Genomic DNA, 15,537 nt, shown 5'->3' on the forward strand with positions numbered 1-15,537 from the left:
AAACTTTTCTAGCAGGCGGTTGGGCTCATGCTTGTAATCTCAGCTCTCAGAAAGCAGAGGCAGGAAGATTTCTGTGAATTCCAGATCACCCAGGGCTACATAGACTGTCCCACACCCGTCAAAAAGGCCAAGTAGCACTTGGAAGGAGAGGCAGGTCAATCTTTGTGAGTTCAAAGCCATCCAGGGCTACATAGTGAGACTATTTCAAATAAGTAAATCCTTCATCAATTAAAAAAAAAATAACAAAAAACAGACTTTCCATTTTGTCCAAAACCTTCACTGTTTAAGGGGCTCTTCTTAGATTTTAATGCAATATTTGTTATGTCTCCCTCAGTCTTCTCTTTTTACTGGTACCACAATGTCCTTTTTTCACACATTTAATTCAGTAACAGAATCTGTGTCAACATACTCATTCCTCCAGTGTTATGTCTTTTACTGACACAGCCACAGGAGATAACTGTGGTGCCAGCACCATATTCAAACACATCAGAAATCAGCAATATCCCTGCCTCCCAGAACTAGTATGCTGCCCCTGCCAAAGCTGAATCCTACCTGCCAACGTCCTCCAGACCATCCACTGGAGACCCCAGCCGATCACTGAGCCGACGCCGCTCTGGCGTGCTAGCACAGAAGTGGTCATTGCCAACTGTGATCCTTAAACTCTGCTCCAAAGAAGAATCAGAGCACAGACCAGGAGAATGTCTCTATAAAAGTTAAAAAACAAACAAACATAAACAAACCATATGATCGTCAACATGAATGTATCTCTATATCCCAAAATCTTCTCCCTACTCCTAAAATTGTTGTCTATCAAGATAAGGAACAATTCCACAATAAAAAAGAACTTTAGAAACTTCTTTAGGAGAGATTTTTTTTTTTTCAAGACAGGGTTTCTCTGTGTAATAGCCCTGGATGATCCAGAATTCTCTCTGTGACCAGACTGGACTGAAACTCAGAGCACTACCTGCCTCTGCCTCCTGAGTGCTGTAAGTAAAGGTGTTCACCATCATGCCTGGAGAAATAAAAGTTTACATTTCCCACTCCACCTTAAAAAAATGGCCTCTTACGCAAGGGCTACACAGAGAAACAATATTTTGAAAAACCAAGACCTCTTATTCTTATGGGACATGGGAATAGTCAAGTAAATAAAACCGCTGCTCAAAGGCCAAAAACAACTGTTTTAAGTACTTTGAAAGATATCAATAGTGGCAGTCACTAAAAAATGAACTGTTAAAACTAGCCGGGCATGGTGGTACACACCTTTAATCCCAGCACTCAGGAGGCAGAGGCAGGTGGATCTCTGTGAGTTCGAGGCCAGCCTGGTCTACAAAGTGAGTCCAGGACAGCCAAGGCTACACAGAGAAACCCTGTCTCACTCGCCCTGTGCCCCTTCCCCCCCTCCCCCGCCCCGGCAAAAAAAAAACCTAAGGAAAAGGAGGAATCATGCCAGATAAGATGGTTAAAGGCAGCATTTCTGAGATGCTGCCACTAACCTGATAAATAAAAGGAAAGTGTATGCAGGCCTTTCCAAAAAAATAAATAAATAAGTAAAGATTGTTTTAGACCAAGGGAAACAACACCTCAGGAATGAATTAGCTAGCATGCTTTGGGTAACAGGCCAATACAGCTGCAGCAATGTGAAAAAAAGAGAAGAGACGCAAAACTAATTAGGAAGTTTGGACTTGATCTTACTGCGATCAGAGGCACAGGTGATTAAGCATTAAAGTTCCGTGACTCAAATACAATTCTCCTCCTGCTGCTGCACTACTTGATCCCTTACTCTCTGGAGCTCTCAATTCAAAACTCACTTCTCAGAAAGCTCTCTCACTTCAAGTCCTATCAAACATCGTAAATCACTGCTTAATTTTGTTTTTAGCCCTTAATCACATTTAACACACCACAGAATTTCTAACTTTATCTATTTATCATAACCATCTAATTCATGACAGATGTTCAATATATACCCACTAAATGTACAAAGTGAAGGCTTAAATTCAGTTCAGGGCTCCAGTTAAGAGTGAGCACTGTTTTTGCAAAGGACCAAACTTTGGTTCACAGCACCCAAAAGCAGTCAACTAGTTCCAAGGGATCTCAAGTCTCCACGCAGTCAACTAGTTCCAAGGGATCTGAAGTCTCCACCAACATCTGCACTCCCTTGTACACCCACACACAGGCACACATGAATATATACAACTATTGGGGGGGGGTTGGTTTTTTTATTTTTTTCGAGACAGGGTTTCTCTGTGTAGCCTTGGCTGTCCTGGACTTGCTTTGTAGACCAGGCTGGCCTCGAACTCACAGCGATCCGCCTACCTCTGCCTCCTGAGTGCTGGGATTAAAGGCATGGGCCACCACTGCCCTGCCTGGGTTTGGTTTTTTGAGACAGGGTTTATCTATTATACAGAGCCCTGGCTGCCCTAGACTTTCTTTGTAGACCAGGCTAGCCTTGAACTCACAGAGATCTACCTACCTCTGCCTCCCAAGTGCTGGGATTACAGGTGTGCACCACCATGCCCGGCTTTAAAAATAGTCATGTGCCCAGCACTGGGGAGGCAAAGGCAGGTTGATCTCTGTGAGTTTGATGTCAGCCTGGTTTACAAAGGAAGTCCAAGGCAGCCAGTGCTGTTACACAGAGAAGCCCTGTCTCGAAAAACCAAACCAAAGAAACAAAACTACTTTTAAAAATCAATTTAATTGCTGAACACAGAAAAAAATAATTGGTGAGTAGCAAGGCTAAGTTTTAAAGAACGCAAATGTAACAACCCAAGAAAGAGGTAACAAGGTCATAAGAGTTCTGGGAAGTGATAGGACAGCCTGGGGATCTCTCTAGAAGGTACACCTAACAGGTTCGATGAGGCAAATGTTTAGATCAGATAAGAAGAGAAAAAAGATAACAATTTCCTATGGGAGAGAAGTGGAGCAAATACAGTATCCGGAAGAAGAGGGAGGCTGTAGTAGAGTATTCTGTTCTTGACTACTCTGTAATGAGGGCTTTGGGGAATCTTAACAATGTGACACATCAGTTTCTCTATGATCAGAGCACTAAGATACATGTTACATATAGTGCTGTTCAAGAAAACCTTCACTAAAAAAGATAGACGAACTCAAACAAACTACAAAACACCAGGTGGAGACTCTAACTGTAGCATTACCTGAAAGGTCAATATCACATCTACCGTTTTAAAAAAAAGTTGAATTCTAAGAATCCAAGTCGGGCTTCACACTTTTACAGGCCCTCCACTACTGAGCTACAGCCACCACCATCATAAATTAATCTCACAATCTGTTCTTTTGTCAGCACATATTACCATTTAAAATCTCAGGCTATGAGTATTAAACATGTGAAGTGAACCACAGCCCCATCACTTGTAGCTGTGTCACCTTGATCAAGTTACTTAAACCTTTCTGAGCTGGTTCCTCAGCTGTAAGATAAGGAGTAAAACTCATTGCTTTACCTCAAGGGGCCGTGAGCCCTAAAACACTGGGAAGCTGCTGTCACAGCTTTGTGGCAGCAATCACAAAAATTGATTATGCACACCTTCACTTCGGAGCAACAGCCTCATTTGGGACTCAGCTAAAGAATCCAACCTGCTTTGGTTCAAGCTTTCCTAACTCGCCGCAAGGCATTTCACACGCTTTTCTAAACTCGGGCCTTAAGGAGATGCATCTCGCCAACCCCAAGGGGGGGGGGGAACCCCAAGGCAGCAGTAAGTATGGATGAATTCCCCTCGTACTGGTTAACTTCTCCACATAGCAAGAGCGAAAGCCTCTTCCCAAGAAACCCGACTTTCTATTCCAACCCGGTGACGGAGCGGGTCCCGAGACCGTTATTGTGTAAACGAGGTGCCCAAGGCTGTCGGGGAGCGGGGTAGACTTGGATATTCACACTCCAGCGTGAAGGCCCGGGGGCTGGGGACCAAGGGGCGACCCGGGCGAAGGGTGGCATTACCCGACTGCCGCCATCGCCTGGATGGTCTCCGCGGCCGTCCCGGGCGAAGTCGGCGCGGGACTCGCCTCGAATGCTGCCTCGGAAGCCAGCCAGGCCCGGCGGGTAAAGGCGCCGGCTCCGCGGTGGCGACGGGGAACCACGACGGGCGCGCGGCGGGGACGGGGAGCCACGACGACCCCGCGCAGGGGACGGCGAGCCACGACGACCCCGCGGAGGGGACGGCGAGGCCCGCCGGCCCCGAGGAGGAGACGGCGAGGCCCGGTGGCCACGGGCCGGGGACCGGGAGCCGCGACGACCCCGAGGCGGGGACGGCGAGGCCCGGCGGCCGCGGTGGCCTGAGGGCGAGCGGTGCCGGCGGGAGGGGAGCCGCAGCGAGGAGCAAGAGGGCGGCGGCGACGAGGGGCGGCGCGCCGGGCCTGAGGAGGAGCCCGCGGGACGGCTGCTGGATCGCGGGCCGCTCCCGCCGCCGTCTTTCGGCCGGTGCGAAGAGACAGAGGAGCGGGAGCCACTGCGGTACATGGCTACCGGGAGCGCCGCGGAGACGGGCCCCGAGCGCGTCGCCACAGCTGCAGCCTGCCGCCGCCGAGACCGCAGCGCGCCGGCCTCGCGGAGGGAGCTGCCCCCTCCCCGCCGCCGCCGCCGCCGCCGCCGCCGCCGCCGCCGCGCCCCGCCCCCAAGGCTCGGCCGAGCGCGCCCGGGCGGCTAGCGGTTGGAGGGCGCGGGCACGCGCCGACACACCCCCATCCCCCACCCCCCACACACCCCCGTCCTCCCAGGCTCCGGGAGGCTGGACGCCTAGAGCGGCCGCGCGAGCAGGGAAAACTGGGGGAGGAGCGCGGGGAAGCTGCGTGAGGACCGGGGACGCGCAGGCCCCGCCTCTCTGCCAGCAAGATGGCGGCGGGCGAGCCGCCCACTTCCCCTCCCCCGGCGAACACGTGACGCCAGAGGCCTGGCGCGGTGGGCGGGGCTGAAGAGCCGGTTGAGTGGGAGGGGCAGTCTGTGTGGCCCAGGTCTCTGTCTCTCTAGGTTGGTTCACAGGCTACCGGAGGATGTCTGTGCTTTTTCTACTCACTTCCACCCACCTGATTTATAATCGATGATTATAGTGAGAATACAAATGGACACACACACCCCCACCTAAGCCCTGTCAGAGCTATGAACCTCAACAAGAACGCCCAAAGGAATCCTTCCCCCTGTACAGAGGAAGCTCGACATTGTCAGTTTAAATTGAGAATGAGAAAGTGCAGGGAGGTGAAAGTCAAACCTTAACAGTAGGTTGGGCATGGCGGTGTACACCTTTAATCCCAGCCCTCTGGAGGCAGAGGCAGGTGGATCTCTCAGAGTTCGAGACCAGCTTGGTCTAAAAAGAGAGTTCCAGACACCAGGGCGGTTACAGAGAGAGACCCTGTCTCGAAAACCAGATATGAAGACATTTTGACCAGGCACTACGGTAAAATGGTGATAGAGGTTACCATCAGAGAAACCCATACTGTGACTGACAGAATGAAGCCCCGGCAAGTTTTCTGAGCTATCAGTGGTGCACAGACATTCAGGATGGAGGCAAACAATCTACACAGAAAATATAAATAAATCTTTAAAAAGATGACAAAATAGCCTGGTGTGGTGGCACACGCCTTTAATCCCAGCACTTGGGTGGCAGAGGCAGACAGATTGCTGTGAGTTTGAGGTCAGCCTGCTCTACAAAGCAAGTCCAGAACAGCCAAGATAACATAGAGAAACCCTGTCTCGAGGGAAAAAAAAAAGGCAAAATAAAGGTCAATCAAAACACAGGAAAAGGAGGCAGAATAGAGTGCTTAGATGTTCTTTTTTCCCAGCATCTACATGGTGGCTCACAACCATCTGGGACTCTAGTTCCAGAGGATCCCACACCCTTCTCTGCTCAGTAGGCACCGACATGGTGTGCAAAAAGATTTTCATGCAGGCAAAACATCCATACACATAAAAAATAAAAATAAGGAACTAAGTTGGCCCTTATAGCTTCATATTTTTCACCAGCTAAACACAAAACAAAGAACTTAAATTGTAAAATATTACTATTTGCTAATTTACATATTTATAAATGTCATGTTTTGTATATCAGTATAAAATTTTGATGTTTCTCTCTCTCTCTTTTTTTTGGGGGGGGGCAGGGTCTCACTATGCAGCCTTAGCTGATCTGGAATTTGCTGTGTAGATCAGGCGGACCTTGAACTTATAGAGATCTGCCTACCACTGCCTCTCACCTGGCCCCAGCATAAAAAGTTTGCCAGCTGGATTCCAGTTTGTCTTATATAATTAATGATTTTTAAATGTAAATGTGGGAAAGATTAAGCTTTGTCACAGGTGGAAGCAGTCTTGGCGGGCTTTACCCTTGGGGCACCCCATGAATACCTTGTGACAGACTGAGTGGAGCCATCCTGGGCCTGGAATTCAGGAAGCAGACCTGGGAACCCCAACTGGGCTATTGTTTTTCTAATTGACCCTCAACGGGAGAAGGAGACCACCCTTCCCATGTGACTCAGGCAGGTGAGGAGGAGAGAACAACAGGTTCAGTCCGGGCTTGGGCGCGTGTGGAACAGCGAACAGGCCGGACCAGCACGTGGGCCAGAGAGACACCTAAGGACCCGTCCTGTGGAACGGATACCAGAAGGTTCACTCTTTTGTCCCTTTAACCTTTTTTTTCCTTCTTGTGTAAGGTAGTTGGGTTGTATAATAAAGTTTAATTGTTAAAAAATAGAGCCAACATCTGGTGCCCAACGTGGGGCCCAATGGGTTCCACAGTCCCTAATGGTATGAGGGAAGATTCAGTATTGGAAGGTATAGAAATGCTGTTTCAGGGTATCAACAAAGTTGCAACTGCTGTTGCAAAACTCTTTCCTGCATTATACTTAGAGGGAATTCTCTGTTTTTTCATTGTCTTTTTATTACAATATTTCATGCTTAGAAGGATTAGAAGAAAGGCTAATGACATAGAAAAGCTGGAAGGGTCAGTAAGTTCTATCCTTTTAGAAAAGATGACAAATTTGACTGGACAGATGGAAAGGCTGAAGAAAAAAAATGAAGGGATGGGAAAGGGGATAGAATTTTTAGTAATTGGTAGTGATGAAGGACAGAAAATAGAGAGACCGGAAAGCCAAAAAAAACCAAACCAAAAAAACAAAAAAAACAAAACAAAACAAAACAGAAGAGTGAATAAGCTCTATCCTTTTTGAAAAAAATTACTGACTTGACTGAACAAATGGGCAAAATGCAAAAAAAACCAAAAGGGCTGGAAAAGCAGAAGGCACCTTTGGTTAAAAAGGGTGGAAAAGGTCAAAAACCAGAGACAAAAAAAGCTAGACCAACCAAAAGGTCTTTAAAAGTAAATGTCCCAGTGGAGGACACCTCTACAGTCGACCAGACACCTTCAGCTTTTCCAGTCACTGTAAGACATGTGCCCAAACAAAATGGTGCTGAGAGTTATAACAAAATGGCCTGGCGTACTGTAGACATAAAGGATTTAAAACATTTTAAGGAATCCGTCATCAAATATGGTATACACTCTACCTTCGTTAAACAAATGTTAAACTGCTGGGCCACTCAAAATAGACTTGTTCCCCAAGATTGGAAAAATTTAGTTTTAGCAGTATTGAAAGCAACACAACAGTTACAGTGGTTATCATGGTGGCAAACAGAGGCTATAAAAATAGAACAGGAAAATACGACACAGGAAATAAATATTAATAGAGATGAATTGCTTGGTGAAAGACAATATCCTAACATTAGAGAACAAATTCAAGCTGAAGATAGAGTGATTAAACAATGTCGTAAGGCAGCCTTGAGAGCTTGGGAGCTGGTAGAAAAACCTGGAAAAACAACTATTCCATTTACTAATGTGTTCCAAGGACCTCTAGAGCCCTTTACAGAATTTTTGCAGAGATTAGGATCTGCTATAGATAAGGTGATGTCAGATTCTGACAACAAACAGGCATTAAAACTTATCATGGCTTATAAAAATACAACTACTAAATGTAAGAGGGTGCTTAGACCATTAAAGGAAAGAGGTGCTCCACTAGATGACTGGATAAAAGAGACAGTTAATATTAACTCTCAAGAGTATCAAAATAATATTGTGGGACAAGCTTTAGCCAGAAAGCCCAGATATCATAATACTCGGTAAAATTGGTCATGTACAAAAAAACTGTAAAGATAGAAGGCACAATAACCCAGGAGAAAATGTAACTCATAAGAGAGAACAAGGAGGTTCTGGTTATGATGGTAATGAGGTACCAAAACTCCCAGGGTACTGTAATCGCTATAAAAATGGAGAACGTTGGTCTTGTCATTGTCAGTTTAAAAGAGATGTACAAGACAATATCTTGCTGACAGAAAACGGCAGGAGGGGGCCATTGGCTCGGGCCCCTGTAAACAATGCCAGCCAAATTCCTTTGGCCAGTCAGGAAGTGACAAACCCACAGGAAAACAGAAACTGAGTGTTAGTGATCTAATGCATGCTACTAAAGGCAATGCAGCTTTGGATCTGGCTTCAAATGTGTCTCTTACTCTATCTCCCCAGGTTAAATGTTACAAATTAAATACTGGTGTTTTCAGACCTTTGCCTTCAGGCACAGTAGGAAGGGTTCTGGGAAGAAGTGGGCTGACTTCTCATGGTTTTATTGTGCATCCCGGTATTATAGATGGAGATTCTAAAGAGGAAATACAAATCATGGCACGCGTGAAAAAGGAGATGAAAACCGATGCCGGGGATAGAATTGCTCAACTCCTACTGTTTCCTAACATTAAGGGCAAAGCCGCTCCAGTGGAAAGGACTGGTGCATTTGAAAACACAGGGACACATGTGTTCTGACAAACAATAATTAATGATCAGAGACCTAAGTTAATTATACAATTGAATGGTGTTAAAATAGAAGGCTTGGTGGACAGTGGAGCCGATGTCTCCATCATTTGCCAGAAGTCTTGAAGCCAAAATTGGCCACTTAAAAAGGTTTATACAAAAATTGTAAAAATTGGTAAGTTATCTCAAATAAAACAAAGTGTACAGTGGCTTGAGTATGTGGGACCAGACGGGCAGATAGAGAGGCTGAAACCCTATGTGGCTGACATTCCCATAAATCTATGGGGAAGAGACCTCTTACAACAATGGGGTACTCAGATTACTATTCCTACAAATAAACAAGATTAAAACTATGGGTGAATTGGTACACACTTCTGGGGAAGAGATTAATGTAAGTGATCAGGGGCGACCACAAACTAGGCCCATTGTCCAACCTCAGAACTCTTCATGTTTAGAGTGTCAAAATTTATAAGCGGGGCCACTGCTGAGATACCAACCGCCTTGCCCCTAAAATGGATTTCAAACAGACCTGTATGACAGGAGCAGTGGCCCTTAACAACAACAACAAAAAGTTACAGGCACTTCACTGTTTAGTGAAAGAGCAGCTAGAGGCTCAATTCATCGAAGAATCTTCCAGTCCCTAAAATTCCCCAGTGTTTGTGGTAAGAAAAAAATCAGGTGGATGGAGAATGATAATGGATTTGAGGGCCATAAACAAAGTGATTCAACCCATGGGTTCGCTTCAACCTGAAATTCCTTTGCCTTCCTTACTACCTAGGTCTTGACATATAATTACAACTGATTTAAAAGATTGTTTTTTCACCATACCTCTACATGAGAAAGACAGGGAAAGGTTTGCTTTCTCAATACCTACTCTGAACAGTAATTCTCCAATAAAGAGATATCATTAAAAGGTACTTCCACAGGGAATGTTAAATAGCCCAACTTTATGCCAGTATTTTGTGCAACCACCTTTAAAAATAATTTGTAGACAGTTTCCTCAATCTATCATATACCATTACATGGATGATATTCTACTAGCTGATTCTGATCCTAGTGTTGTAAAAAAAAATGTTTCAAAAAGCACAAAAAATTCTGCCATGCTGGAGATTACAGATTGCTCTGAAAAAAAAAAAAATACAAAAAAGAGATTCAATTACCTATTTAGACTATAAAATAACTAAACAAAAAATTCGGCCACAAAAGGTACAGATCCGTAGAGATCAATTACAAACTCTTAATGACTTTCAAAGATCATTGGGAGATATTAACTGGTTAAGGCCTACAATCGGGTTAGCTACTTATGAGTTAAGTAATTTGTTTCAAACATTACAAGGGGATTCGGATTTAAACAGTCCTAGATGTTTAACCACTGAGGCAAAAAAGGAGTTAATTCTGGTGGAACAAAAACTTCAAAAGACATATGTGGATAAAATTGATCATGAACTTGGTTACATTCTGTTTATTTTGCCTTCAAAACATTCTCCTACTGGGCTTCTCATACAAAGAAAAGACAGGATCATAAAATAGATATTCCTGACAAATAAACAAAACAAAAAATTGAAAACATACATAGAAAAAATTTCTAAATTGATTACAAAGGGAAGAATAAGGTTGCGCCAACTGTCAGGGATGGACCCGGCAGAAATTGTAGTGCCTCTTACTGATTCTGAGATTATGTCATTATGGGTAATTAATAAAGATTGGCAAAAAGCTTGTAGTAACTATTGAAGAGACATTAACAATAGATACCCAAAAAGCAAACGTATACAGTTTATAAAAAGAACTAATTGGATCTTTCCAAGTATTGTAAAGAGGTCACCAATCTCAAGAGCACCCACCTTTTTCACTGATACAAATAAATCAGGTATGGCTGGTTATAAGTCTGAATAAATGACCAAGGTGATTAAAAGCCCATTTACATCAGTTCAAAAATCAAAATTATATAAAAACTGCTAAATTTACTCCTGATAACACAAAATTGACTACCTTATTTATAAAACTGCAACAGGTCATCAGAAGCAAAAATTATCCCTTATATATTACTCATATTCGATCCCATACAGGTTTACCAGGTCCATTGGCACAAAAAAATAAAGAGATCGACAAATTATTGATAGATAATGTATTCAAAGCCTCAAAATTTCATAAAAAACATCATGTCAATGGTAAGGGGTTGAAGAAAAGATTCTCTATTACTTGACAACAAGCCAGAAAAATAATTAGTAAGTGTCCTATATGTTCCTTATATAGTCAACTACCATTATCTGCTAAAATTAACCCTAGAGGTAACAAAAGGAATGAAATTTGGAGGATGGATGTGTTTCATTTTACAAAATTTTTAAAAATGAGGTATGTGCATCAGACCATTGATACATATTCAGGTTTTCAATGGGCAACTGCCTTAAGTTCTGAAAGGGCTGACTGTGTGATTACTCATTTGCTAAAAATAATGGCATTTATAAGAATACCTGCACAAATTAGGACTGACAATGCTCTTACATATGTGTCTCCTAAGATAAAAAACATTTTTATGTATTATAATATAAAACATGTTACTGGTATACCTCACAACCCCACAAGACAAACAGTTGTGAAAAGAGCTAATCGTACCTTTAAAAAGTGCTTATTAAACAAAAGAAAAGGGTAAAGACACCCAGGGACCGATTAAATAATGCTTTGTTGACTCTAAATTTTCTTAATGTAAATAATAAAGAGACTTCAGCTGCAAAGAGACATTGGGTGATAAAAAAAACTAAAGAGTTGAGACAACCAATATTCTACAAAGACTTGTCAAATATAAAATAAAAACCTACAGTAGTTTTGAGATGGGGTTGTGGGTATGCGTATGTTTCCACAAAAAATAAAAAAATATGACTACCAACTAAACTTATAAAGATTAGATCTAACCATATAACAAATAAATCTTAAGAGCTACCTGGTTCTTAACAACTTAACATTGTTTTTTACAGATTAAAAAACTAATGCCCTCTTCTGTCCTGTTGATATATATGCAGGTAGAGCCCTGTATTATTTACAAAAAACAGGACAATACTAAAGACAAAACAGACAACATGGGTGATTTAACCCCCAAAACATGCCTCTGACACCTCGAACAAGATGCCTCAACTGATGTTTCCTTAAAAAATTATATATGTACTAACATACCTGTACTAATGATTTCAAAAGTCTGCTTACTTTCAAAACAAAAACCAAAACAATTACAAAAATCGAACTTCTACCTCTGGTACTACTGCTTCTTCCAAAAATTACATACATATTAACAATAAATTGGCTAGCCAAAAAGATCGATCCCAAAAAAACTAGACAAAAACAACTAGCTTTTCCAATGCTAGGCCAATATATTATTTTTCTAGGGTACCCAAAAAAGATTTTTCTCCTAAACAACATAAAGTAATTTTAAAAACATGACACCCCCATTCCCAGTAGATGGGATGGATGTTTTTAATGGGTTACCAATACTTATTTTTACCTAATGGCATTAGTTACAATTAATAAAAGTTCATTTAAAGATTTCTTTCTTCTATCTTTCTTTCTCTCTTACTTTCTATCCCTTTTAATATTAAGGAAAAGGGGGGAAGGAAGGGAGGATACAGGTTTTTAGAATAAAAGATAGATTATTGAATCTACTAACTTCAAAAATCCTACATTGGTATTGTAGACTGATGAAAATTTAAGACTTTTGATTGATGGAAATTTAAGACTTCAACTTTTGCTTCACATTGATAAGAACTTAAATTGTATATTGTCATTCATTTTTGCCTTATGTATTGTATGTTATATGTTGACAAAACATTATATATTGTATGTTAGAAACTTAAGTTCATTTTGTTCAATGTTTATTTAATGTATTATTCATGTACCACTAATGTCTTATGAAAAACTGTTCAGGAAGATCGGGGATAAAAGTTGGTATTTAGAAAAAAAAAAAAGTTGGTATTTAGTTATGTAGAAATCCTACTAGATACTAACTTACTTTGTCATAGAGCAGGTTTGTTTAATTTCTTGTATATGTCTTCAAAGGAATAGATTGATAACTGTAAGAATAGATAGAGTTGGTCTTCAAACTATTCAGAGATCCACAGAATATGGCATTTAATGATGAGGGCTTTCCTGACAGAGAGAGACATCCGCTCCTGGCCGCTTCTCCATTTACATCATTGAAGATGGGGGCTTCAAGAGACACGGGTGACAAAATGGTCACTAAACAAAAAAACTGTTCTTACCTCTACTGCTGATGACAGGCTGACTGTCTGCAATGATCAACAGTGACTCTGGAAAGTTGACTGTCCAGCTTTGAAGAGACTAGATGGACCAGATCGTCGAATTTCCTGCTTCAAAAAGCAGTTTGTTGGATGTTTTGGGCCAATAAGGCTGAAGACTGATTGCCCCAATGAAGGAGAGAATCCAGTGACTATCCAGGCGGTCTGCTCTCTCTGTCCTATGCAACTTGGAAGTTGCCCACCAGCACTTCCTTTATTAGATAGATTTTCCTTCTTGGGTCTCTGATGGGATTGAAGACTAGATAGCCACAGTGTTACTAGAAGCTTTAGTTTAAAAATTAAAAACACATTTATAGATTGATAATTACAATTTCTCATAAAAAAAAAAAAAAGGACTCTCTTTGGTAGGATAGTGGAATACTTTCTCTCAGGTTAACAAGTATAAAAGGACTTGGTTATGTACTTGATACCTGATGATTATGTATATATGTATATGTGTGTATATAGTTCTTAATTTTTTTTAAAAGAGAAGCGGGATGTGTGGGAAAGATTAAGCTTTGTCACAGGTGGAAGCAGTCTTGGTGGGCTTTACCCTTGGGGCACCCCATGAATACCTTGTGACAGACTGAGTGGAGCCATCCTGGGCCTAGAATTCAGGAAGCAGACCTGGGAACCCCAACTGGGCTATTGTCTTTCTAATTGACCCTCAACGGGAGAAGGAGACCACCCTTCCCATGTGACTCAGGCAGGTGGGGAGGAGAGCACAACAAGTTCAGCCCGGCGGGCTGGAGTGCGTGTGGAGCAACGGACCGGCTGGACCAGCACGCGGGCCAGAGAGACACCTAAGGACCCCGTCTCTTGGAACGGATACCGGAAGGTTCACTCTTTTGTCCCTTTAACCTTTTTTCCTTCTTGTGTAAGCTAGTTGGGTTGTATAATAAAATTTGTTAAAAAACAGAGCCAACATGTAAATGCTACTTTAATGAAAAAATTAATCTAAGAGAGGTGTGTGTCCTGTTTTTATTATACCATCCATGCATTTAGTTGTCTGCATGCCCATGGAATTTAAATAAGGGTGAGAAAATGTAAATCTCTATGTATAGTTACTTGAAGCCAGAGCTCATCGTGTGTGCTAGGGCCCCAGGTACCTGAGGCCTCTCTTAAATTTGGTATGTATCAGAGGATGGCCTTGAACTCTTGGTCCTCCGGCTTCAACATCATAGGTGCTGGAAACACAGGTATGGACACCTTTACTTAAAATCAGAATCTGCTGGAGGTTGGTCTGATGTATTTTGATGCTAACTACTGCTTGCTGTCTCTGTGCCCCACCTGTACCTTGCCTAACAGCCTAACCTGTTTGACCAGTAAAAGGCCGTTATACCTGGGCTGGGCAAATGAGACAGGCGTGGCTAAGGTTCCAGGGCTTGGGGAGACCGGATCTTGGGAGGAGAGAGACCAGAGGGGAGGAAGAAGGGGCTACGCCATGGGTTAGGTGGAGGAAAGCACAAGGTGGATGGAGATTTGGCCCAGATGATGATAATTAGCAAGTATTTTGGATTATGGATGGGAGGTAGGCTGATAGAAATTATTAGAAGCAGATGGCATGGGATTGGGGCAGGTATGGGATACCCACTCACTATGGGAAATAGTTTATGGGATTAATATCTGTCCTACCCCAGGTTAACTAAGGCCATTTTAAAATATACAGGTGTCTGTGTCTTGATTGATTGCTAGCGGGTTAGAAAATACTGTAATAATAATAATTATAGGCCTAATAATAAACATTAGTAGGCCATACTGGTAAAATAACTGCAACAAGAATCAATACTTTTTTGTCTTTTGGGTTTTTTTGTTTGTTTGTTTTGTTTTCCAAGACACAGTTTCTCTGTGTTAGCATTGGCTGTCCTGGAACTTGCTCTGTAGACCAGGCTGACCTTGAACTCGGAGATCTGCCTGCCTCTGCCTCCCGAGTGCTGGGATTGAAGGTGTGCACCACCACGCCTGGCCAGAATCAATACACTTTAAATCAAGATTTGCTGGTCTAGTAGTAACATTGCTTCCTGTGTCTTTCTTCAATAATAAAGTATGTTTTTATCTAAGGGACGAGTCTCTATAGCATACACTCAGAAAAATTCTCCTCCTTGCCCTTCATGCCTGCCCTATGCACGTTTTTTGTGTCTTCTGAATGAGAAAGTCTTTGCAGGGGCCTTCACTTTGAAACACTCTTCCGTATTGTGAGAAGTGATGCTGCCGCAGTGCAAATGTCCAGTCCAGGCTCACGGAGCCTTTACCAGGCAGGAGGCCTGGGAGACCAGGCTTGCAGGCTCATCCTCATGGCCTTCCAGAGTTTCAGTCTCAAGACCCAACCAACCTTTACCTTCCATTCAGATAACAGCTCCAGCGCTGCGGCCTGGTAGCATTCTTCTTCCCTTAGTGGAATTGTGGGAGAGGTCTTACTGGGGGTTGGTCGGGTGCTCTGTGGATTCAAATGCCGAGTTCTGGAGCCCAAG

At 42.9% G+C, this 15,537-nt stretch overlaps 1 protein-coding gene across 2 annotated transcripts in view; it reads right to left on the reverse strand.

Moving 5' to 3' along the window:
* The window catches only part of Znf318 (zinc finger protein 318), a 39,445-nt gene extending 34,915 nt beyond the window's left edge, over positions 1 to 4,530 (reverse strand). The window contains exons 1-2 of one of the 2 annotated variants that reach the window (XM_051152882.1): positions 3,950 to 4,529; positions 553 to 704 (exon numbers count right to left, since the gene is read on the reverse strand). In XM_051152882.1, coding sequence (XP_051008839.1) covers positions 553 to 704; positions 3,950 to 4,468 — 671 coding nt within the window. In that variant the 5' untranslated portion in view covers positions 4,469 to 4,529. Of the gene's footprint in view, positions 1 to 552; positions 705 to 3,949 lie in introns of both variants that reach the window. The other variant, XM_051152881.1, reaches the window with a different exon arrangement.
* Positions 4,531 to 15,537: the final 11,007 nt, after the last annotated feature.

This window comes from Acomys russatus, chromosome 11, assembly GCF_903995435.1.
Source record: "Acomys russatus chromosome 11, mAcoRus1.1, whole genome shotgun sequence".
Taxonomy (NCBI): Eukaryota; Metazoa; Chordata; class Mammalia; order Rodentia; family Muridae; genus Acomys; species Acomys russatus.